Consider the following 25,566-nt stretch of genomic DNA (forward strand, 5'->3'; position numbering starts at 1 on the left):
TCTTTGACGCCACCATCGAGAAGCCCGTGTTTCTGTTTATTTGTGCACCGGGACAGGTAGAACTCCGGGGTCATCGGGTGTTATCCCTGACACCTCTGGACGGAACCAAAAAGTCCAGAACTCCAATTGGCGCCCAACATGGGGCGACGTCATTCGGAACCGGTCCAAAAGCCTGAAGAGTTCGAGAAGCTTCGTGTGAAGATTCCAGAGGGAGGCGCCCCACTTCATCGATCCCGGCATATCGCAAAAGTGGCCCGACGTTCTCTTCCACGAGGGTTCCCGTTCGGACGGCTGCAGTGGTCCGTTGCCTTGACCGTCGCCCTGTCTTGGACCCGAGGTGCAGTCCTTAGTACGGCGAGACAAGACGGGTTTCTCCTTGGTGACGTCTTCAGTGCCTCAGTTAAGTATTAAGTGATTGCTAGTTGGTTACTTCGTAAGGGTTGCTTCTGTTTGGATAATCCTTTTTAGTTCTTGGTTTGGTTTGGTTTCGTACGATTATCACTGGTTGTTCTAGTTACGATAATCTTTTGGTTTAGTTTGGGTATCGATACATTCGTTCGCTTTGGTAGGCCTAAGTTCTTGGTTCGAGTGCACATTTCTGTTTGTGTTTTTGTCTGTTCTGTGTTCCGGATTATAAAATGGTAAGTCGGAAAAATTGTATGTTGTCGTGTTTTGGTTGCAACAGTGATTCCCGGTTGGAGGACTCATGTCTGGTTCCTCCGATCGGAACTCCTCTTTATGATCTGTATTGTAAGTTTGGTGTGGGTCCTATATCTTATAATGAGGTATGGATCCGTTATACCGAAAAAGACGGTGTCCTTAGCTGGCCATTGCATGGTAGTTTTGAACCCGAAGTTCTTGATAATTTGGAAGTGAAATTGTTTAAGAAGAAAGCCCGGCCGGCAATGTTTGATTCTTTCCGTTATTGGCGAAAAGAATCTAAACAAAGAGAAATTAAAAAGTTAAAGAAAGAACAGAAAGAGCAAGAGTTGACTTTAGAACAGGCTGCCAAGCAGCTGCAACTCAACGAGTCTGAGAAAGCAATGGAGGTATCTACTAGAGAGTGTAATTTGGCGATAGACAAGTGCTATCCTGCCTTGCCATCGAGTACAGCTAAGGCGGTAGAGGACTCCGAAAATGATCCTCTGCTGTCTTATTTGTTAAGGTCACCCCCACCGTATGCACAGGGTGCTACGGCTCCACCTTTACCGAATGTTCAATTACCGGTTGCTGGACAACCTGGTATTCCTGCTCCTGCTCCCCTGAATCAAGCTCCTGTACCTCCTGTGGTGAATGTAAATGTTCCTTCGGCACCCCCTCTTCCAGGGTTGCCGACTTCTTTACCTATACCTGCATCACTTACACCTGTTGTCTCACAAGCTACTTTGCCTGATACTCCTACTGTTCCTGTTCTATCTGTTCCAACTGCTACTGCATTTTCTACTTCTGCTAGTATTATGACTCCACTTTCTGTTCGTCGGAGAATCACTGATTCCGTCTCCAATATTCTGTCTCCCTTCTATAAAACTTTAATTAAGACTCCGGCCTCTGACTCTGTACAGAGACGTAGTCAGCTTCCCAGTACTGAAGAACGGGGAATATTAGATTCCACCGCTCTTAGATGGATTTCAAAAAGTAGAAGATATAGTACTAGAGATGTATTAGATACATTTATGCAATGGAAAGAACCGACACAACGATATGTGTTCGACGAAATGTGCTCCCTTTTGCGTGACGAATTAGAAGAAGATGACTCTGAATCAAATCTAGAAGAATTAATTAATGTTCAGAAAGAATTTGCTGCGGGTATGATAGTTGGTCAGGATATAAAGGAAGCGATGGAGCTCATTTTAAGCTATAGGAATGATCCATCTCTTCGTTCACCGAGAGAGTTAGAGAAACATAGTACGAAGCAGAATCGCCAATATCCAATGAGAGAGGTTCCTCCAATTTGGCGCGAAGCCGTTCAAGCTGATGTGAACCGTGGTATTGCAGCCGCTCCGGCCCAATTCCAGAGAGTGTGGATACACATTCCATGGAAGCGAGCTGAAGTATTAGCAGTGAAACAGGCCTTGCCTGATCCACGTAAGAATCCTGCCGGATACTATAAAGAGTTAGCACAGACAGTTGAGGCTTGTGTGATGAATTTAGCGGACATTGACATGTTATTTGGAAATGTAGTTCCGCAACCAATTTGGGCTAAAATACGTAAAGAGAATCATCCCGTTGCCCTAGGTGGTGATTGGGCAGCTATCATTGCGGCAGATGGTCAGCAAATAGGTGGTTCCAAACCCAAACCTCTAATTGCTAATCTTCCAGGTAGAATAATTGACTTAATGAAGACTCTGATGCCAGCATTGCGCGTTTACTGGGACAAGTTGTCCGCATGCAGGCAGAAGAAAGACAAAAGTGTCTCCGACTTTTTCACAAGGTTCGAAGAGACTTTTGTAGATCACAGTGGTCAGGATATGAGCACAGAAGGAGGACAGAGACTATTTGTCGATAAATTTGTACACAATCTGCTGCCAGAGCTCAGTAATAAATTGAAAGATTCCGAGAGTGCGTGGGCTGTCTCTACAACTGCGCAAATACTTGCAACTGCACAGTATTATGAAAATAGGGATAAAGAGGAGAAAGAGAAATCAGATAAGAAAACGAAAGATTTAAAAACTAAAGTTCTTTTACAGCAGGCATATCCGCCTCGTATGAATCAGACTAATACACAGCAAGGATCATATCAACGGACAGATTATAGTTCACTGAGGCCGCAATATCAGTGGAACCAGTGTGCGTACTGTAAGAAAGAGGGTCATTATAAGAATGACTGTCCAGTCTTAGCGCAAAATAATGCTGCAGCAGCTCAGAGAGGTTGTGGTGGTTTTATGCAGAATTCTAGAGGTCGAGGACGAGGTGCTATGCCTCCACAAACGAATGATCGCCCTTCTAATCATTTTGATCAGCGGAATGGACAGTCTGCCCAACAAAATAGATCTCAACAGTATCATGTTGAAGACTATTGTGAGGTTGATGAGGGATTTCAGCAAACTGAGTACTAGGACAGCCATGGACAGAGAGAGGGAGTAGTATCAGTTCCAGTGGATCAGAGTGGGCCTTATGTCGCAGTAGCAACATCAGGTGTAGTCGAACCGTTTCTGTTGGATACTGGTGCCGCAAAAAGTTCTATCATTCATGCGAAACTCCCTGGCGCACCTTTGTCCGGCTTAACAAATGTTTCTGTAGGTTTTTCAGGCGCCCCTGTTTACAATCCTGTATCTAGTCCTTTGCCTATTTCTGTTGGACCGTGTCAATTGAAAGCACTCTTGATTTTGACAACCGGTTGTAATGAAAATCTGCTTGGTTTAGACTTGTTAAAACGCCTATATGCGACATTGTACTGTTCTCCGTCAGGAGTACAGCTTACATTGGGTAAAAGAATCACCTCTCCGATGTACTTGTCAATGGATGCACTCCCGCCAGAGCTGCGTTCACTCCCTGATACTCTTTGGGCGACTGGTCCTAACGATGTAGGCCTTTTGGAAAACCCACCATATGTAGTCACTTTGAAAGCAAATGTCAAATTTCCACGAATTCCTCAATACAAGATTTCTAGTGAAGGTGAACGTGCACTTTTATTGATTGTGCAAGATTTGATTAAGAAAGGTGTGGTTGAGGAAACTAGAGGAAATGTCTGTAACAGTCCTGTATTACCAATTTTGAAACGTACTGATCCTTCAAAGCCTCCAGTGTATAGGTTTGTTATCGATCTCAGAGAGGTTAATAAAATTGTGGTTCCGCAGTTTCCTGTGGTTCCAGACATTACTGCATTGTTAACGTTGATTCCTGCTACGGCCACATGGTTTTCAGTCATCGACTTGAAGAATGCCTTTTTCAGCATTCCGATAGCCGAGGAAAGCAGAGATATTTTCGGCTTCTCTCTAGGAGGTCGAAGCTTCAGGTTTAAACGTGCTCCACAAGGCTATTGTGAGAGTCCGTCCATTTACAGTCAGGCATTAAAAAGTCAGTTAGATTCCTTTGTACTTCCTCCTGGTTCTGCCTTAGTGCAGTATGTAGATGATCTTCTAGTGGCTGCCGATGACAAGGAAATTTGCAATTTGTAAAGAAAAGGAGTATGGTCCTGGGGTGCAGGGGAAGCTGGACCAATTAAATGTGGACATAAAGAAGTTTGCTAGCCCCCACGATAATGATTATTATAAGGAATTCAATCAACAAAGCACAAACAAAGAAACTCTTCAGTTTGTGCAGGTATTTTATTTAAACCTGTTGCAATTTTTCTATCAAATTTAAGTTTTCATGGAAGGGAAAGATACTTCTGAACCATAATTATACATATTTACAACATTTAAACTACAAACATATATACAAATATTAAACAATCTTCTTTAACAAAAAGCTACGTATTCACAAATATTTACTCGTTGTGAGATATTTCGTTGCCTTTATGAAATATTTCTCACTTTTTGATTACCAAAAAACAAAAGAAAGCAACCCATTCATTGCAAGGGAGAATTAATTCAAAAAACAATTGATAATGCAGTCAACATTAAATTTGTAATTTGTCTTTAAGTGCCGACGCGTTTCGAATCTGAAGGTCAGTGACAGATTCTCATCAGGGCTCTTTCATTGGGGGTAATCTGAGTAGAAAAATGTGAAAGAAGAACATTCAGTAACTATATCTGTAACCTTACTGTTCCCCTTATACAAGACTGATGTCATAGCCTCTATTACCTTGATCTATGGGCTACGTGGTCCCGCGGGTCCAATATGTGTAACGGAGCTAATAGCTTCCAGGGTCCTGTTTCTGTGACTGTAGACCTATCGTATGAAATGGGGAGTGTTTACTAATCATAGCCACTCAAAAGACAGTCTGTTATACAGACAGAAAAGCTGAGGTTTCCTACCTCTGTTGCTGTTTATCACGTGGAGGTGTATTAGTTAGAAATTCCGAAGGTGTGGGAGATGTCCTCCGTGTTCACACAGGGATTAATATTCCTGTAAAACATGGAGGGCAGCAGTTGTCAGGATATATTGCTTGTTACATTACTATAAGATATTTCCCAACCGGGGCCCGGCGTACCTGTGCTGTTTGGTCGCTGTACACAGGCTGGTATTCTTCACGGGCCTCGTGTTGCTCGCGCAATAATTCTGCCGATCAGGGCATTCACTCGGTGTCCTAAAACGAGCCGCCCGGCAGCGTTTCAATTCGCGCTTTAATTCTGCAACAAGGTATTGCAGTTTTAGATAGGGAGCAGATGTCTAGAATAGTCAGGCTGTTTTCACCCCTCTCCCCCGTTCACCTTCCTCACAGTCTGGATTCACAGCGTTCTAAACCTCCCTCCAATTGCGTGACAGCATGTTGGCTCTTCCACTAGGTTAAATCACCGCTAGGCATTGTGGTATATGTAGTTTGGCAACACGTCTTTTGTGGATTCCAAGTGCTTAAAGCCTTGCAACCTCAGACAGTGAATTAAGGCCTGTTTGGGCACTGTTAAATTTTAAAATTAAATAAGCCTCCTTTTTAAGCAACACTTGTTCGACGTTTATTCCAGGATTCATTTGGTTCAGGCTGTATAAGACAGTCCATTGAAAGTCATTGTCTACATGATTGCTATCAATGTAGTGTTGTACAAGGGGTGCAGTCTGGATTTTCTTTTTAAGACGTGATCGGTGTTGCGTCATTCGAGCATTTACTTGTTGGGTCGTTTTCCCTATATACACTTTAGGGCAGGGACAAACGATGGCGTACACTACATTTTTTGTTCTGCAGTTTGAGAAAGCAGTGTGTGGCCAATTTAGATTTGCATGGTGGAAGGTGTTACCTTCAATGGTGGAATCGCAAGCCACACAATTTCCACATCTATGATGACCTTCGATTGGTTTTAAACCCCATTGTGATAGTAAATCACTTTTGGGTTTATTTAACCGTATGTCCGCACGGACTATCTGTTGTCCAATGCTTTGGTTTTTCTTATACGCAAAGATTGGGCGTGGAAAGGGTACTTCTAGTTCTTCCAAAAGATGCCAATGCTTAAGCACCATTTGTCGTATCTTATGTGTCTCTGCGCAGAAGGTAGTGACGCAAACCAAATTCTCTAAGTCTCGTTTGACTTTAGTCTCAAAAAGACACTCTCTCGGGGTGTATCGTGCCCTTTTGTAAGAATGTTTTAACAACTTACTGGGATATCCCCTTTGGCACATTTCTTCACAGAAGGTCTGTCCATGTTGGTCATAATGTTTAATGTCTGAGCAATTTCTTCTGATGCGAAGTAGTTGCCCATACGGAACATTTGCCCGGAGATTCCTGGGGTGTGAGCTTCTATAATGGAGGATAGCATTTTTGTCTGTTGCTTTCTTATGCAAGGAGGAACTTAATCTGTCATCAGTGTTTGTTATTACCACATCCAAAAATGTCATTTTTTGGTTGCTCGAATCACATGAGAACTTGATGTCTTTATGTCTAGCGTTGAGCCAATTATGAAAATCTATCAACTCAGTGTGGCTCCCCTGCCACAGGAGCCACACGTCGTCAATGTATCTGTACCATTGGATTATATGGTGTTTGAAGGGATTGTTCTCTTCCACGTACTTTTTCTCATACTCTGCCATGAATAATACGGCCATCTCCGGTGCACACCTTCGGAATTTCTAACTAATACACCTCCACGTGATAAACAGCAACAGAGGTAGGAAACCTCAGCTTTTCTGTCTGTATAACAGACTGTCTTTTGAGTGGCTATGATTAGTAAACACTCCCCATTTCATACGATAGGTCTACAGTCACAGAAACAGGACCCTGGAAGCTATTAGCTCCGTTACACATATTGGACCCGCGGGACCACGTAGCCCATAGATCAAGGTAATAGAGGCTATGACATCAGTCTTGTATAAGGGGAACAGTAAGGTTACAGATATAGTTACTGAATGTTCTTCTTTCACATTTTTCTACTCAGATTACCCCCAATGAAAGAGCCCTGATGAGAATCTGTCACTGACCTTCAGATTCGAAACGCGTTGGCACTTAAAGACAAATTACAAATTTAATGTTGACTGCATTATCAATTGTTTTTTGAATTAATTCTCCCTTGCAATGAATGGGTTGCTTTCTTTTTTTTTGTTTTTTGGTAATCAAAAAGTGAGAAATATTTCATAAAGGCAACGAAATATCTCACAACGAGTAAATATTTGTGAATACGTAGCTTTTTGTTAAAGAAGATTGTTTAATATTTGTATATATGTTTGTAGTTTAAATGTTGTAAATATGTATAATTATGGTTCAGAAGTATCTTTCCCTTCCATGAAAACTTAAATTTGATAGAAAAATTGCAACAGGTTTAAATAAAATACCTGCACAAACTGAAGAGTTTCTTTGTTTGTGCTTTGTTGATTGAATTCCTTATAATAATCATTATCGTGGGGGCTAGCAAACTTCTTTATGTCCACAGGAAATTTGCAAAGCAGCTACAATTTCCTTATTGCATCATTTGTCTAGTTTGAATCACAAGGTGTCACCTTCGAAAATGCAATACTGCTGCCAAGAAGTGACCTACCTAGGTCATCTCTTGTCAAAGGAGGGAAGGAAGTTGACCCCAGAGAGAATAAAAGCAATTACGCAAATGAGTGTTCCCCGCACACAGAGAGAAGTACGTGCCTTTTTAGGTATTACCTCATATTGTAGGCAGTGGATCCCAAATTTTTCTCTTTTGGCAAAACCATTGGTAGCTTTGACTGGGAAAGGTGTTCCGAGTCCGGTGCCATGGTCTGCTGAATGTCAGGAGAGTTTTTCTGAGTTACGAAATGCACTGTGTTCAGCTCCAGTGTTGGGTACACCCGAATACAGTAAGCCATTCACGCTCTATGTTCACGAAAGAGAAGGTTGCGCGTTGAGTGTTCTGACACAGAGATTTGGTGATAAACAACGCCCTTGCGCGTATTTTTCATCAACATTAGATCCGGTAGCTAGAGTGTTGCCTAGTTGTTTGAGAGCTACAGCGGCAGCTGCAGCTTCCATTCGACAATCTGCTGGTTTGGTGATGAACAACATGCTAGTGGTCATGGTTCCTCATGCTGTGGACACACTCATGAACCGAACCAAGACACAGCATCTTACCAGTGCTAGGTTATCAGGCTATGAGCTGACACTGTTAGCGAGTCATATTCAGATCAAAAGATGCAATGTATTGAATCCAGCAACATTGTTGCCGACTAATCAGGAGTCGAGTGATTCTGAACCCCATGATTGCTGTTTCAGAACCGAGGAAGAGACAAAAGGACGAATTGATTTAAAAGACACTCCGTTGTCAGATCCAGATGGCACATTGTATGTTGATGGGTCATGCTTTAAATTGGAGAATGGTGATGTGACTGCCGCTTACGCAGTAACGACTTTGAGTACGATTGTGGAGACTGCGGGAGTGAGTCAGAATTCTGCCCAAGCTGCAGAATTGATAGCACTAACGAGAGCGTGTGTTTTAGCTAAGGGAAAGAGAGTGAATGTGTTCACAGATAGTCAGTACGCGTTTGGCGTGGCCCATAGTTTTGGCCGTTTGTGGAAAGAAAGAGGTTTCATTACGTCCCATGGGACTAAGATTCAACATGGTCAGCTAGTTAACGACTTGTTGGAATCTCTAACCTTGCCGACTGAAGTTGCGATTGTGAAATGCAGTGCTCATAAAGCAATCACGGATGATGTTGGTCGTGGAAGTGCTTTTGCTGATGAAACCGCTAAACAGACAGCTAGAAATATGATGAGTAGAATGTATGTTGCAACATCTGCAAGATGGATTTCGGAGTCTGGAATGTGTGAGGACACAGTGGAAAGTGTGAAAGAAATTCAGAAAGAGGCGACTGAGGAAGAAAAGCTTGCATGGAAAGAGAGTATGGGTAAATTGGACTCGAGTGGGTGTTGGATTGATTTATCGGAACAACAGCGTTGGATGTTGCCTGATGCGTATGTGCTTGCAGTAGTAATGATGGCGCATGGAACAGTTCTAAAGGGATTTGTAAGATGTTGGCTCCAGTCTGGAAGAATGATGGGATTAGTAAGTGTGCAGAGAGAGTGGTGAAAAATTGTATGGTATGCCTGATGCATAATCCTGGCAAGGGAGTCCCCACACCTGCTGGTCACTTCGCTCCTCCTTCCTGCCCCTTTGAAGTGATTCAGTTAGACTTCATTCACATGGATCGTTGCAACAACCTAAAGTACGTCCTAGTGGTAGTTTGTGCTTTCTCCAGATGGATCGAAGCATATCCACTGAAGGACAACACTGCCCTGTCAACTGCCAAAATTCTTCTCAAGGAATACTTCCCTAGGTACGGTATGCCACGGATTGTCTGGTCAGATAACGGAAGTGAGTTCGTAGGGAAAGTTATGCAGAGTGTGTGTGCCGGTTTAGGGATCAAACAGAAGTTTCACAGTGCGAACCATCCCCAGTCTGCTGGTTTAGTTGAGGGTTACAATGGCACCCTCAAACTAAAACTTGCTAAAATACAAGCATCCACGGGTTTGTCCTGGCCAGATGCACTACCCTTGGCTTTATTATCTACGAGAGCGACTGTACATTCTAGAGTAGGGCTTAGTCCATACGAAATAGTTTTTGGTCGTCCCGCTAATGTTTGGGGAGTGCCAAGGCCAAAAGAATTCTGTTCTCTGGAATATCCAATGTTGATTGATTACCTTTACGACTTGACTGCTAAATTGAGTCTTATTCACCAACAGGTTTTCGATGCATTGCCAAAGCCACCGGAGAGTCCAGGTCATCAGCTGAAACCTGGAGATCAAGTCGTCGTGCGCAACTTTGCAAGGACGAAAAATCTTCAACCCAGATTCGTCGGCCCATACCAGGTGCTGCTAGCAACGAGAACTGCTATTCGTGTGGCTGGTCGAAAGAATTGGATACACACGACACACGTCAAACGTGTGCCCTTGCCACTTCCTTACGATAACTGGGTTAAAACAGGAATTGGTGCCTCTGAGTTTGAACGAACACCCAGGTTTATCCCTTTCAGCGATGCCGAACTAATAACTGACACATCGAACTCTGGCTCTCCTCCTGAAACTGCTCCTTTGAATTCTGAACATTTGTCCTCTGCATCAGAAGAAACTTTGTCATCTGCGAACTTGAACATTGCAACCCCTGCTGAAAATACACTGTTTCTAGATCAAACAGCTCCTGCAAAACTGAGATACAATTTACGGTCTCGCAATATGGACAAATAAAGCAGGAAACTGCCTATTTTACACATTTGAATTTTGACACTTTGCCTCCAGTCAGGAAGTTTGCTATTGTTTTGTTGTTTTAAAATTGCCTTGCCGTCTGGGTAGCCGTAGGGTCGTGGCTGTGTGCCTAGTTGAATCTGCGGGGGTCAGACACTAGGTCGATCTTTCTGTTAGTTCTGGGAACTCCCAGAGCTGATAGAGGCATTTTCATCTACGTACACATCATCAGTGGTCGCGAGCGGATTGTAGAAGATGGAGCTTCCTGAGCTGCAACGAGAAAATGTAATTTATGTTCGCAGAAACAGACTTTACAAAATTCTTCACAGCAAATGTTTTCTAATGCAATGTGCCATTACATTTTTGATTGTTTTGATAACGTTGGTGGGTGGAATCATCTTTGGTGTGAATTTAATTTTTATGCCAGTAACTACAGTACCTCCCCTTGATCCTGCTACTTCTACTGTTTCTTCTATGCATTCTTTTCACTCATTTCCTGAACATGAGCAAGCTTGACGCTCAGAATTCATTAATAACACATTTGTACAGCTCTTGCACCAACACCAACTGGTAGTTAACACTACAGACTGCTGGGTGTGTGGCTTGATACCCCACACTATGGATAAAGGCATTCCCTATCTAGTTTTGCCTTTTAGCTATAATGGATCATTTCAGGCCTTCCAGACCATTTTTGCCTATGCCCTTGAGACCTATCCTCCGCGTCCACCACGTTCCACTAAATACAACTCTGTCAACAAAGCTTTAGTCCAGCGAATTATTGACATGATTAAAGACGTCAATAATACTCCATCTTACCCTAGAGATGAATTACGGGTATATTTGAGTTGGAACTCTACAGAGTATCGCCTTAGTTTGGGAGAAAGCAAGCGTAAAAGCTCCACTCCAGTCTGGGTCGTACCTCACCGAGGTCAAGTCTGTTTGCAGGGAAATGGGAGGAATCCGAGAGCTCAGCTAGGGAAGAGTGAGTGCGTTGAGACCTACGTGTTTCCGTCTAACTCTTCCCCTGCCTTTCTTACTGCTAGGGGTACCTACTTCATCTGTCAGGACAGAGCGTATACATGGTTGCCTGCTGACTTCGCAGGTTAGTGTTATATTGCTCGATTGTTGCCTCCAACATACACTGCTTCTTCTGATTATCACAAGACCAGAGTAGCAAGAGGTGTCTTCAGCAAGGAAGATACCGCTGGTCAGGAGGCTGGAGACTTCTTTAAAGGTTTCCTTCCGTTCTGGGGGCCTATGGCCAATAGTAGAAATATACGTCAGCTAACACGGGTAGTTGAATCTACTATTACCGAAACTGCTGGTGCCCTTAGCAACTTGACAGCTGAGCTTCAGGCGGATCGTCTCATGACGTTGCAGAACCGTATGGTTCTAGACGTAATACTTGCAGATCGAGGTGGGGTATGCAGAATGATCCAATCGAGCTGCTGTGTTTTTATTCCCAATAATGCTCCAACTGTCTATGAGGTGATCTCTAAGCTACACAAGATTTCCGACTCTATACATGTAGACAAGGGTAACTGGTCCTTCATGGAGTGGTTTTGGACTCTGATATCAGCTTGGGGATGGAAGGTTCTGATGGTCATTGGTGTCATCTTAGTATTCCTATTCTCGTGCTGCCTAATTATCCAGTGTGGTCCAGCTTTGTGTAGTTTTTGTGCTGCAACCTGTTTCAGAAAACCACCTGCGTTTGGAGAAAAGGCGCAAGAGAGGATGATGATACAGCAACATGTCACTGACCTGATGAGCATAGAGTTAGACTCTGACATAGACTAAGTAATTGCCTATGTAAGGGCAAAAGGAGGGTCTGAGGTTCCGTGATGATTTGAACCCGTGTTTTCAACATTGTCGTAAATACATAATTTTGGTATCAGTGAACCGCAAATGGTCCATTTAGCATATCCTGGTGTTTTCGCTATGCTACGAGCAAGAGTACTCCTGTTACAAACACATTTCTGATCTACCCATGGCATCCATCTTAGATTATGGCAGCCATTTTGTGTTTCTTACCCTCACATAGACAATGGACACGCAATGACCTCTGATCACTTCATGTCGATTAAGGACACGTAGGCTTTAGCCGGAGATTCACCTCTCGAGTAACACGTGCACCTTAGAACAGAACACGCCATGGCTGCATGACTCGACAGAAACTGCCTCCTCTGCCTGAGGCCAGTCCTGCTATACTGGTTCTCATGTTCGTTGGCCTGATCATGATTAGGCGGCCGAAGCTGGTAGCCTTGCCCATTTACGACCCACAAACATCTCTTATCCTGCTTTTCTATCTTCTACACCTGGCTCTGCTCCTTTCCTTCTGGGCCTTTATTAGGGGGAGGTAACGAAATTTACGATGAGGCGGTCCGGCTCCTGAATGAGAAGTTGACATGGGATTATGATGGAACAGTGGGAACCCCTCGTTCGTAATGTTGTGACATCAGATATTGTCGACGATTCCTGCGCAACGCCAAATATTTATTGTTTAGGACACAAAGGTTTGGGAATGTACTAACATGTAAAGAATTTGCCCGAAGCCCAATATCCAGTATATAAGGAGCAACCCTCTTTGTACAAATCGAACAGGCTCCTAGATTCTGCCCGTGTGTAGTTTCTGTGACTTCTGTGTCCCTGCAGTAATAAACCTTTGGTCTTTGACGCCACCATCGAGAAGCCCGTGTTTCTGTTTATTTGTGCACCGAGACAGGTAGAACTCCGGGGTCTTCGGGTGTTATCCCTGACACCTCTGGACGGAACCAAAAAGTCCAGAACTCCATATTGTTTATACTCATATACATCAATTTTGCATTTACAATGTCTAATGTATTGCTACAAATATAATGGTCAAATTGCCTTATAGTGGATGATCGTGTTGACATGTTTTGCTGCCACAAACAGTTTATGAACTATTTTAATTATCCTTTTGTTTGCACTTATTTTGCACTATTTTGAACATTATGCACGTATTTATGCATTGGTTTTAATATATGATGACATTTTCAAATATTATTTAATTTGAGGGCTCCGTTTGAATTTAAATACTATTAGGCAAGGTATTTATTGTCCTATATGCATAATTGATTCCTATTGTGATTTTTTTATTTGTATATCGCAAAATGTATTTTTGAATAGGCAACAATGCAAAGACAGACTTGTAGTTTTTTAGATGAATGAACTCATTGTCAATGTCTATTATATTTGTATGCTCAAAGCACCAAATATAACTTCAGCAGTGCTTAGCTTTTTACTAAGTCATGTGATCAAGGCCCGTGGGAAGGGCTTAAACGTGACATGGCGACTTGTGGCACTGAATAAATAAACCAGCACCTATTTGTGGTCCGAATCCGCTTCTTTGCCTGTGTAGAAGTGTGTTTGGAAATAGGAGCATTTGTGTATATATATATATATATATATATATATATATATATATATATATATATATATATATATATATATATATATATATATATATATATATATATATATATATATCGCCACACGCTCCCAAACTGTTGCGTTCGGAAAGAAACGGCAAGCACTCCGATGTCGTGATCTTTAGATTAATTTTTTTCCAAACCCCCCAGCACCCCCAATAGACGCGTTTCGCTCAAGGCTTCGTCAGTGTCATTAGTGTACAAACCAATTCGCCATTTTAAACTATCCGCCCTTCTAGTTCATAGACATAGATGATGGTACAAAATTCATTTTGTGGCGGCCATCTTGTAGTATGTTTATACAAGGCATTTTATACTGTTAAAAAATGGCGGCAAATAAAGTGCTTAGTGCAAAAATTCAAAACAACGTTTGACATTAACAAAAATTATCGTGACTAGCACATATTTACACTTTTTACATATTCTATACCCAGTATTGCCATTTACAAAATTGCAGTTATTCTTTGTATTATGTAGGGGTGTATCCCCAGTTCCATATTGCAATTCATGTGTGTAGATCAGCTCTATACAGATGGTATGTTGTTAAACCCAATGCATACTATATACATATTTACAATATATACATACATAGAGCTGGGCCAGTTATTACTTGGCAAATTAATTTTGATTAAGCCCTGTATGGGCTGGTAATCTACCACACATAGATGTCATAATTCACCGGTATCCCTAATGCTAATATTGTCAAATTAACATGGCGTTAAAGGGAGCGAAAGACAAATTTGCAAGGCTACAGTATATTCCTATTCTCATCTGATCAAGGAGTTTTATCATGGTGTTCTAACAGATTGTAAATGTTAGTTTTCCAGAACCGGAGATTTTCAAAGGTGTACCCACATCTCTGCATCATTATTTAGACCCCACGGTGTCATCGTTTTGAGGTCCAAGAAATATATCTATTCCAATACACGGAGGGCTTTTTCCCTATTTCCCCCTCGTTCTGATTTGGGAACCTGGTCTATGCAGTAGTAAATGAGTAAATCTCTATTGCTTTGATGTTGTTCTGCAAAATGACGGGCTATCGGATAGGTCTTATCATTGTTCACGATAGCCCTCATGTGTTCTAGGATTCTCATTTTCGTTGGTTTGATGGTACTTCCTATGTATCGTTTTTGACACGGGCAGACCAAACAGTAAACTGTGTATATTCTGAATTACAATTCAGATGTTTAGTGATCTTTCTGTTGGGTCTGTCCTCACCCGTTCTACATGGATATTCCTTGATCTTCTTACTGTATTTACATGCCTTACAGCGTAGGCAAGGAAAAAAGCCAACAATTTTATTGGTAGTCTGATTTGCTTTTTCAGGGGAGTAATGGCTGTGGACTAGATGGTCCGAAAGTGACTGGCATCTTCTGTATGTTACCATAGGTCTATCAGGTAAAAATGTCTTCAAGATATTATCAGTGTGTAATATTTGCCAGTTTTTCTTAAAGGTCTGGACCAGTTCCCCAGATTTACTGTTGAATGTAGTTATCATTCAGACCTGATCATTATCTATCCTTGACTCCTTAACCACCAGGAGGTCCCTCCTGTCAATGGTCTCTGCTTTAGCGTTTGCTTGTTCTAAGATGTTACGGGAATATCCCTTCGCTTGGAACGAATTGCTGGCTTCCTCCTGAGCCTTTTTGAAATCATCCGTCCCCGAGCAGTTTCTTTTGAGTCGAAGGTATTCACCGTAAGGTACGTTCCTTACCAGACTCCTAGGATGATGACTGGCCGCATGTAATACGGCATTCCCAGCCGTCGGCTTCCTGTAGAGTCTGGTGTGGAGATGATCATTCTCCACAAAAACCTCTAGGTCAAGGTAACATACACTGTTGTCACTTATTGTGCAGGTGAACTGTAGATTCAAGTCATTATTGTTCAGAGTTGAGACATACTCCTCAGCCGAGGCCCTGTCTCCCCTCCAAACAATAAACAGATCATCAATGTGTATATTTATATACATATATATATATATATATATATATATATATATATATATATATATATATATATATATATATATATATATATATATATATATATATTTTTTTTTTTACTGAAAAAAACATAGGTTTCAGGCTACTCACCAACCAATGCAGTAGCTTACACAACAATAGCTAGACTGATACAAACATTCACACAGTTTAGTAGTCACTAACCCATGCATTCAGTAAGATAGAGGTAACTGTGAAATCTGAGCCTTACTGTAACGTCCCTGTAACCTTTGTTTTTTTTCTTCTGTGAATCTATATATTAAGGTAATTTAGTACCATTTTTTATATATATATATATATATATATATATATATATATATATATATATATATATATATATATATATATATATATTCATGCAACTACTAAATCCTCCATCCTGAAACTTATACACCCACTCATTCTTCAATACAACTTGGCCGATATATATATAACATATTTAAACTTTACAGAAACACAGAGTCACTGGATGATGTCATCAGTGATGTCATCAGTGATGTCATTTGTGATATCATCAGTGATGTCATCAGTGATGTCACTGACCATGTCATGAATGATGTAATATCTGACGTCATCAGCAGTGCATTGTGGGGACGCAAGTTATAGTTAGCTCAACTAACTATAACAGTGGAATTTCTGTGGTTTTGTATGAGTGAAATGTCCAACTATCTATAACGTCCCTGAAACCTATGGTTTTTTTCAGTGAATTTCAAAGGTTTTTTAAATGCTAATTTGTAACTATAACGTCTCTAAAACCTATGTTTTTTTAAGTGAATTTCAAAGGTTTTTTAAATGCTAATTTCTAATTAAATGGGTAGATGTGTCAAGCTTTTTTCTTGTCGCAAACGCTGCAAATCGCAAAATAGCAGCGTTTGCGACAAGAAAAATGGGAAATGGGATGTATCATGCAAAAAGTTTGCAATATTAAGGAATCGCTAATTTTGCGATTTCTTACCATTGCGCAAGCATTTAAGAAATCGCAAATTGCGATTTCTTAAATGCTATGTATGAAACATTTCATTTTAGCGAATTTTGGCTAAGAAATCGCAAATTACCACCAACTTTTAGTTGGTGGTAATTTGCAAATTCTTTTACAAATGCACTTTATGCAATTTGTAAAGGTGCCATGTGACGCTCATACATGCCCTTAGAGCATGTATGTGCGCCATATGCGCACACATGTCATTTTCAGGGGTGCAGCAGGGTGTCCTTGAGACACCCCTGCACCCTTGAAATTATTCTTAATTTGCAATTAGCAAATTGCGAATCGCAAATTGAGAATAATTTCACATTCATTCCTATGGGCCTCCTGGCCCATAGAATTGAAAGGGAAATTATTCCTTATTAGCGATTAGCAATTTCCTAATCGCAAATAAGGAATTTTAAGAAATCGCTATTTGGAAATCGCAAAAGGGTATGTTGATACATCTAGCCCATAATCTTCTTTAAACCTATGTTTTTTCAGTGATTTTAAATTATTATTTCATTCTCAACCTAGTGAAAACAGACAATATCCCCTGTTTTCCAGGAACAGCTTCAGCAAAAAAAAATTGCCACAAATGAGAGCAACTAACGGTAATAATATGCAGAGTAGACATTCCCGTGCAAAAATAACACAAAAACCCCACTTCCCAATATTTTCAATGAGGAGCCAAATCTGGGGTGCGGTCCAAAAACAGGCTAAAAGCCGCGTTAGCAGTAGAAATCTAACATTTGCCTTTTACTGGTGTATACCAGGGTGACTACCTACAGTGTGTAAGGGAGCCCAGCCCACAATCACATCTGCAGTACCACACATGTTATAAAGTTACTGATCATGCAGCTCCGATACCCATGAAGGCCACAACACCCACTGCCACCCGCCTCAGGACGTCCCCTCGGACCACCACCCTCCCTACTACCACCTAGGCAGCGCTTAACAGGACAGCGGACCTTCCCAAAACAGCATGGTCCCTCAGCCACACAATACTTGAATGTTGGCAGATGTGGCAACCAAGCATGTATGAAGGACGCAAGTTATCCATCAATAATAATGCACACAATACCAAGTGTAGCGGTGATGTGCTGTGGAGTCCTCACTATGCAAAGCACAAAACTCTCCATGTGTACACATACTGCTGGTGCTTGCAGTGTTGTGGACAATAGACGCAACCATGTTACCTCAGGCAGTGGGGAAGATCTCGGTCATGTAGCTGTGTTGTCCTCCCCTGGAAGCAGAAGCGGAGTGGGCTTGTACAACGTACGCCACTCTACTGTAGGAGTATGAATAAATAAGCCGGGTCTCTGGGGGTGGTTCACTTGTGTGTAGGCCAACAAGTCTGCCAGAGTGGTGGCCCTCACCCTACCACGTGGCTGCCGCCATGACCGCGGGCCTCCTCAACACAGGCCCCCTGCAAATCCGGCTGCACCGCAGAGCAGACTTATGTCTGTACAGACTACTGCCTTCAATGTACACTTCAGACAGCAGGGCTCTCAATTCAGACGGAGTGGCGATTGCAGATGACACAGTCCAGTACACAAGACACATTACTCCCAGTGCGGCCCCCTGCGGACCACTCATCATCACAGGGTGCACACACGCTGAGCGCCAAAGGTACTTCTAACTCAGTGCACCAGAAGTCAGAGCCACGTTGCCTTATTAAGGCAGAATTCATTAGACAAAAGACATTGCTCCCAGTGCGGCTCGTCCGGACCATGCATCATCACAGGGTGCACACACGCTGAGTGCTTCAGGTGCCAGTGACTCAGTGCACCATAAGTCATCACCACGCGGCCTTATTAAGCAGAGGTCAGACCCGGGACCAGGGTTCAATTCCCGACGCGGCAGGGTGTTGAGCTCAAAATGTCCACGGACTCGATAATTCTCGCTTCGGTGCCTGACCTAATCATGGGTTCACACTCTGCAACTCTGGGCATTAAGCTTGCTTAATCTCCACAACGCCGCCCCCGCGGCGGGATGCCTGGCTTTCACCTTGGGGATGCCCTGTAGGGGCTATCTCACCGGGAAAAACCAGGACGGGTTCCCAAGGCAAGCGCGGAGATACCCCTTCGGGGGTCGATTCTGGCTCTATATAAGAAATATAATAATAATAATAATAATAAAGCAGAATTCAATAGACAAAAGACATCACTCCAAGTGCGGCCCGCCCGGACCACGCATCATCGCTGTGTATGCACGCGCTGAGAGCTTGAGGTGCCACTAATTCACTACACCAGAAGTCATCGCCACATGGCCTTATTAAGGCAGAATTCAATAGACAAAAAACATTGCTCCAAGTACGGCCCGCCCAGACCACGCATCGTCGCAGGGTACGCACACGCTGAGTGCTTGAGGTGCCACTAACTCACTGCACCATAAGTCATCGCCACATGGCTATATTAGGGCAGAATTCAACAGACAAAAGACATTGCTCCCAGTGCAGCCCGCCGAGACCACGCATCATCGCAGGGTGCGCATACGCTGGTTGCTTCAAGTGCCACTAACTCAGTGCACCACTCATCATCGCTGGCTGCACACACGCCGAATTGCCATTACTGTGTAGCTCTACTAAACGCCACGTGGCTGTGGGCCCTTGCTCACCACAGCCTCCTGCCTACACTGCGGTCATCAGGGTTCACAATTTTCATTCAGTAATTACAGAGTGGAGTAGGAAACTAACTACAACGTCCCTAAAACCTACATAATATCCTTTTAGTATCGTTGCTTCAAGAACTTTTTTTATATCAATTATAGCATCATTGCAGGGTGCACACACACTGAGTGCTTCAGAAGCCACTAATTTAGTGCAGCACAACTCATGGACCCTTTACGATAGAATATTTTGTTATTTTCAACAAAATAGATCACTGCATGCAGTTGATACCTGTGGTCGTTGTTATGAAGTGAAAAATGTCCCTCCAACTGAAAAAGAAAAGATAGTTCCTAAGAAATGTTGAACAAGTAATAGCTGAAGAACTTCAAGGGAGACGTAAACAGGCTCCAGTGTTTACATGGGATTGTAGTCATATTTGTCTAATCTATTGATATTTTACAAAATTTCTTGTGACAATATGGAAAAAAACTGTGAAACATAAGTTTAAGATATTACAAGAACTAGATCTTTCCAAAGTGAGAAAAAATACAGGGTTGCAAAGTCATTCTCTGGCTTGTCTTTCTAAGAAAGTGTGTCAAAGTCGTTTTCATCTTTTAACAATATTAGCAGTACATCAATCCGAAATGCGAAAGTTAGGTAGAAGATTATACTATGTGAAAAGTCCTGCATTATGTCTAAATGAAATTAGTACAGATCTTTATCATGGTTCAGTGTTAGATGTAAAACAAGTTTGTGATGATATAGAGTTACGTTTCTTTGCTAGTCAAGAGGAGTGTACAGAAAATAAGAGTTTGAGAAGTGTACGTATTGAGGAAGAGATGGGAGATAGTACAGATGTGAAGTTTGAAAAAGAAATAACAAAGTTTAAAGTAGTTTCTGGTGAAAATCCCAACTATGTTTTTATTTGTTCTCTACGTACTCATTATAAAATTCAAACTAGGAATGTAGATGTGTTTTTAAAAAATGAAAAGGAAAACAATGATAAATAGAAAGAATTTGCGGCTTATCTGTTTGTGGAAGGTCGATTTGAGTTAGGTACTGTACAATGTATTTGTAAATATTGTTACAATAAATTAGAAGAAAACAAAATGCCAGCGAGAGCTGTCCATATTGACTTATAATTAGTAGCTATACCTCCTAAACCTAAAGATTTAAATACATATGAGGCCATCCTTATACAATCTGTGCACTCTTTTCAGGCTATAATTAGTATTTAGCCTAAAACAAGCAAGCTGCCTCCAACAGATCTATAAAGAGGTTTAAAAGGAAGAGTTGTGTATATACCTTTAGATATTAAGAAAAATGTTGAAGCTGTTGGTGTAGAAAGAGAGGATACTGAACCTGTTGTCATTCTTGTTAATGGTGTACCCACAAAGATTCGGAAAATATGGCAAGAGTTAGTACATGTCACGAAAGTCCAAAAGGGTACATTATATCTGGTGCAAAACAATATTTCCTATAAAATTGTAAATGTAGAAGAAGAAGAAATTACTTTAGAAGATGAAACACATATTTTGAGTGGACAAATAGAAAAATGGAGAATTCAAAAAAAGAGGAAATGTATGAACATTTATACTATACACCCTCTACATTCAAAAGAACTGATAAGAAATACTATTGATTTGTTCATGATGAAAAAAGCAAAAGGAACTCCCATGAGTGTGTGGGAAACAAGTTTAGAAGCTCGTTGTTTTCCACAGCTGTCCCCTACTGGAAAAGGTGGATGATATGATGAACGACCAGTTCAGATTCTAGCTTCAGAATACTGTACTTTACAACTGTACTCAGAAGCACCACAATTTCATGAGTGTATTCCATAAATGTTAATTCTTTTGTTCCATACACCTACACTGTGGTCAGCAGAGCTCACAATTTAAATTTAGACATGATTTATTTATTACAGAGAGAATTGTACTCTATGTCCTTGAATTTGGTCAAGAGGAAGCGACTAAAAGCATTCCTCGATGTCTGTGCTGACTACTGCCTTCGATGTACACTACCAATAGCAGGGCTCACAATTCACATTGAGTCGCGATTACAGATAACGCAGTCCAGTAGGCAACAGGCATTGCTCTCAGTGTGGTTCGCCCACACTACGCATCATCCCTTACTGCGCAGATGCTAAATGCTTCTGATGGCCCTATCTCAGTGCAACACAACTCATGGACCCTTTATGATACAATATTTTGTGTATAATTTCACATCTGCTGCCCCTACCTCATTGTACTGCAAGTCATGAACCCTTTACGATAGAATCTTTTCTGTATTATTTCACATCTGGTGCCTCTACCTAAGTGCAGCACAAATCATTGACCCTTTATGATTGAATCTCTGTGTCTGATCCAATGATTACGGTTGTACTTGTTGCCAGCACCAACCATTCCCGGAGGGTTGGCTTACACTCATCCCACACGCATTCCACACAGACCTCACTCGACATGTGACCCTCGTATTAAAAAGGAGTCGAGCGCACATGCCCATACCCAGTTCCACTATCTATTTGTGTCTGTGTGTTCATTATGTATGCAACATGCTGCCCCTGGGCCCTACCACATTACATTGTGCTCTGGACAGCGTATGCAACCATCTTACCTTTGAGAGTGGGGGAAAACATTAGGAATGTAACTATGTCTTGTCATTGTACAAGTACGTATGTAAAGATTGGATCATTAGAGTACTGCAAGGAGAGTGTATAGTGAATTTTTAAGTGCATGGGGACCGGCGGAGTGATTGTATAAGTACATATGTTGGTGCAGCCTAACTCCGACCACAAACTTGTCTCTAATTGGCTGCCCTCCATGTGCCAAAAACTGAAACTTCAACTTTCCATGTCTCTGTCTTGCTACAGCTGCAACACTCCACTGAATGTGTAATAAACATTCATATCCACACAGATGTGTCATGTCCACCATCTTTCTTGTGTGGAACTATGGATGAATGTAGGGTCAGTGATTCCCAGTACCTTCAATGTTGGCGATGTTGTGGGACTTGGCTCACAGAGTGACACTTTGGCTTTTGCAACCCGGATGAAGGTAGCACTCAAACACGGACACCCTCATCCAGTGTTGTCATATTTTTAAGCATTCTGTAGCCCAAATCCAACCAAAAAGTAGCCCAATATTGCTACTTTAAAGAAGGAGGGACAGGGACAGCGCTAAGCAGGTGGTGAATGCATTGGAATTGATGTTGCAGCAGGCTGCCAAGTAAATATTTGTCTAATAAAGCACTTTAACATACTACTTTGCAGGAGCGCTGTATATATATTTATAATCTGGCGTCCCCCCCAACACCACCTGAACTGAACTGAGCTGAACGCGTGTAGAACCTGCGATAATGCGTGGCCATCCTGACAACGCCTGAGAAAGTAGCTCGGCAAGTGGTGGGCCCTCTTACACACATGCCAGTGGCGGAAGGTGAGCAGAGAGGCTTCTTTCCGCAGCAGCAGGCAGTCACCTCTGGGAAGTGGGAGTGGATAGTGCGCCGCAGCCTGGGCACACAAGAGCGCACAGACACCTCCAAGCAGTGGGAGTGGATGGGGTGCAGCAGCCTGAGTGCACATTCATGAAACAGAGAATTACGCATGTGCAGTTGTATGTACTCTGCAATTACTAATTCTATACTATCTTTCAGATCACTAAACATGAGGGTGCACTATGTCCTGGCACGTGGTTGGTAACAAACAGGTGGCACAAAGGTGAGCTGCAAAGACTTTCTCCAGTGTCAACACTCCCTCTCCATCTCTTCCTTTCTCTCTCTCACACTTTCTCTCTTTCTCTCTCTTCCTCTATCTCACTCTTTCTCTCTCTTCCTTCCTCTCTCACACTGTTTCTCTCTCTCTCTTCCTTGTATCTCACTCTTTCTCTGTCTTCCTCTCTCTCTCTCACTCTTTTTTTCTTTCTCTCTCTATTCCTCTACCTCACTCTTTCTCTTTCTCCTTTGCTGGACGCATGATGCACCATCTTATCTTTCTTTTTGTCTTGCAGGCTGTGATTCACAATTGTTCCAGCGATGACACGCCACGGATGTACATAGTATTTTTGCTTGGTTCCAGTCCATACATTGTTGTTGTTGTAGAGCCTTCTGCAGCAGCCCTCAGTGTAACTTAATCTGCGCATGCTTTGATGATCACATCTCTTCTCGCCTGCTTTTTTCTTTCTTGTGTGTCTATGACCTCATGCTCCCTTTGCCGTATCAACAGTAAGCAAACTACAGGAAGGTACTGAGCTATGACCCTCCCAACACGCAAAAGTGTCTAGTCTCCCAACACAGAGGCAGTGTCATGTTAAGGGTTTTGTGGGGCTCTCTTTGGAACAACTTTGCATTTTATTACTCATTTTCTGCTAATTCAAGCCTCATGCTGCCAAACAGTATTGTAATATATGTTAAAAGAAGATAGAGAACTAGAGAGCTGCATCATAAAGCAAAACCTACTTTTCCCGGGATCCCTTGGAAGGTGGAGCCCTGGTCAATTGCCCTCCTTGCTTAGGCAGTAAAACGCCTAAGCAAGTTCCCTCCAAGCGGCACCTCTGCTCTCAAAGCCCTGAGATCACGTGACGTTCAGAAGCAATATAAGGATGTGTGACAACAGGAAAATGGAAAACATTACTACATGTGGGGGCATATGTATGAAAAAGCCGTTTTGCGAGTCCTTAATAGCGATTTTGTAGCAAATCGCTATTAAGGACTCACAAAATACTATGTATATAGGAATCGCAATGATAATTGTGATTCCTACATATTCCCAATTAAGGAATAGCTTCCCATTCATACCTATGGGTCTGGAGGCTCATAGGAATGAATGGGAAGACATTTGCGATTGGCAAGTACCCATTAGGTACTCGCAAATTGCGAATGCAATTTCAAGGGAGCAAGGACACCAAAGGACACCCAGTTGCACCCCTGAAATATGCATATATGGTCACCACATGGCACTTTGAAAATTTGCGATGGCCTTTTGGGATGATACATCTCAAAAGGCCTTCTCCCGTTCTCTGTTTGCGAACGGGAAAAGGGCTTGATACCTATGACCCATAGTAATTAGGTTATTTTCATGGTGATGTGAGCTGCATTCATTTCTCACAGGACACGAGGACACACTATCTAGTTATAATTAGGTCACTGAGAAGTTAAATCCGCCCACAGATTTGAGTACCCTTATAGCTCCTTCCCAATTGTAGCAGCCAATGAGAGACAGAGCTGGAGGTGGATTTATTCGTAAGCAGAATGTAAGTAAACTAGAGCACAGCACCACTGTCACAGAAGGGGGCGAATACACCTTATTTTTTTTTACTTTATATTGATTGGCGGCAGAAGCCCAGTAGCTGGGCCCTGATTGGTTAGAATGCTCAGACTTTGGTGAGGTCATGGTCTGATGATACAGACTAGAAAAACTATATACTACAAAAATATTGACAGATTAAACAAACATGACGGCTGTCATCTAGAAGTAAGTATATTCTGCGTGTGTTTCTCTAAAGATAATTACTGACGATACTAAGATTAAGCCGCCCGACCTTTGATTAAAGCTGTATTATGGCATGAAAACATAAATACGCTGCAGGGCAAACGCCAAAGAGGTGCTCCATGCATCAGTAGCGAGGTTATTCAGACGTATTTCTATCAAACGAAGCTGTATTGTTTGAAATGACCCTCGACAGTCAGTCCACAGCATCCTGCGCCCAACATACCTGGCAGCTCGGATAGCCGCTTTTATTGTAGGGATCAGGTCTTCTAACAGGAAGTCATTACTGTAGCCCCTGTCTTCTGCCAAGGGATCCCCACCGGCTCCGGCATCTGCAAATATTAAACCGCTCAGGTTACAATCTCCAAACACTGCCAGGATATTATTACATTGCTAATGCTAACAGAAGGCTGTGGAAACTGAACACACTCTTTGATATGTAGGGCGATCTTCAAACATTCAAATCGTTCAATTACTAAACATAAGCATTTAGATGCTCGTTTTTGGCAGAAATGGGACAGTCTGAATGATCCTTTATTACGTTTTAGGTTTCCAATTTGGACTTAACTGGGAAAAGCTTCCCTGTACATGATCGGCGGTGCTTGCAAAGGGAACATTTCTTTTAAACACACCTTTAAAACAGCTGGCAAGAACGCGCAATGAGTTAAACGAGCACAGCTGATATTTGCAGTGATTTACTATTCGCTGGAACACCTATTCAGCCATTCATCCTATCGAGGTCAACAAAATGAATCTCATCAATCGGGGAAAAAGTAGTCCTTGATCTTTATTATGCAAACACAATGCAGAAGTGAAGAACAAAGTGCTAGAC

General features: G+C 42.1%; 1 protein-coding gene across 1 annotated transcript in view; it reads right to left on the bottom strand.

The window, feature by feature from the left end:
• The window catches only part of KCNQ3 (potassium voltage-gated channel subfamily Q member 3), a 751,198-nt gene that overhangs the window by 83,412 nt on the left and 642,220 nt on the right, over positions 1-25,566 (bottom strand). The window contains exon 11 of the mRNA XM_086966229.1: positions 24,961-25,066. Within this exon, the coding sequence (XP_086822355.1) occupies positions 24,961-25,066 (106 nt within the window). The remainder of the gene's footprint in view (positions 1-24,960; positions 25,067-25,566) is intronic.

The sequence above is a fragment of the Lissotriton vulgaris genome, chromosome 4_1 (genome assembly GCF_964263255.1).
Source record: "Lissotriton vulgaris chromosome 4_1, aLisVul1.2, whole genome shotgun sequence".
Lineage (NCBI taxonomy): Eukaryota > Metazoa > Chordata > Amphibia > Caudata > Salamandridae > Lissotriton > Lissotriton vulgaris.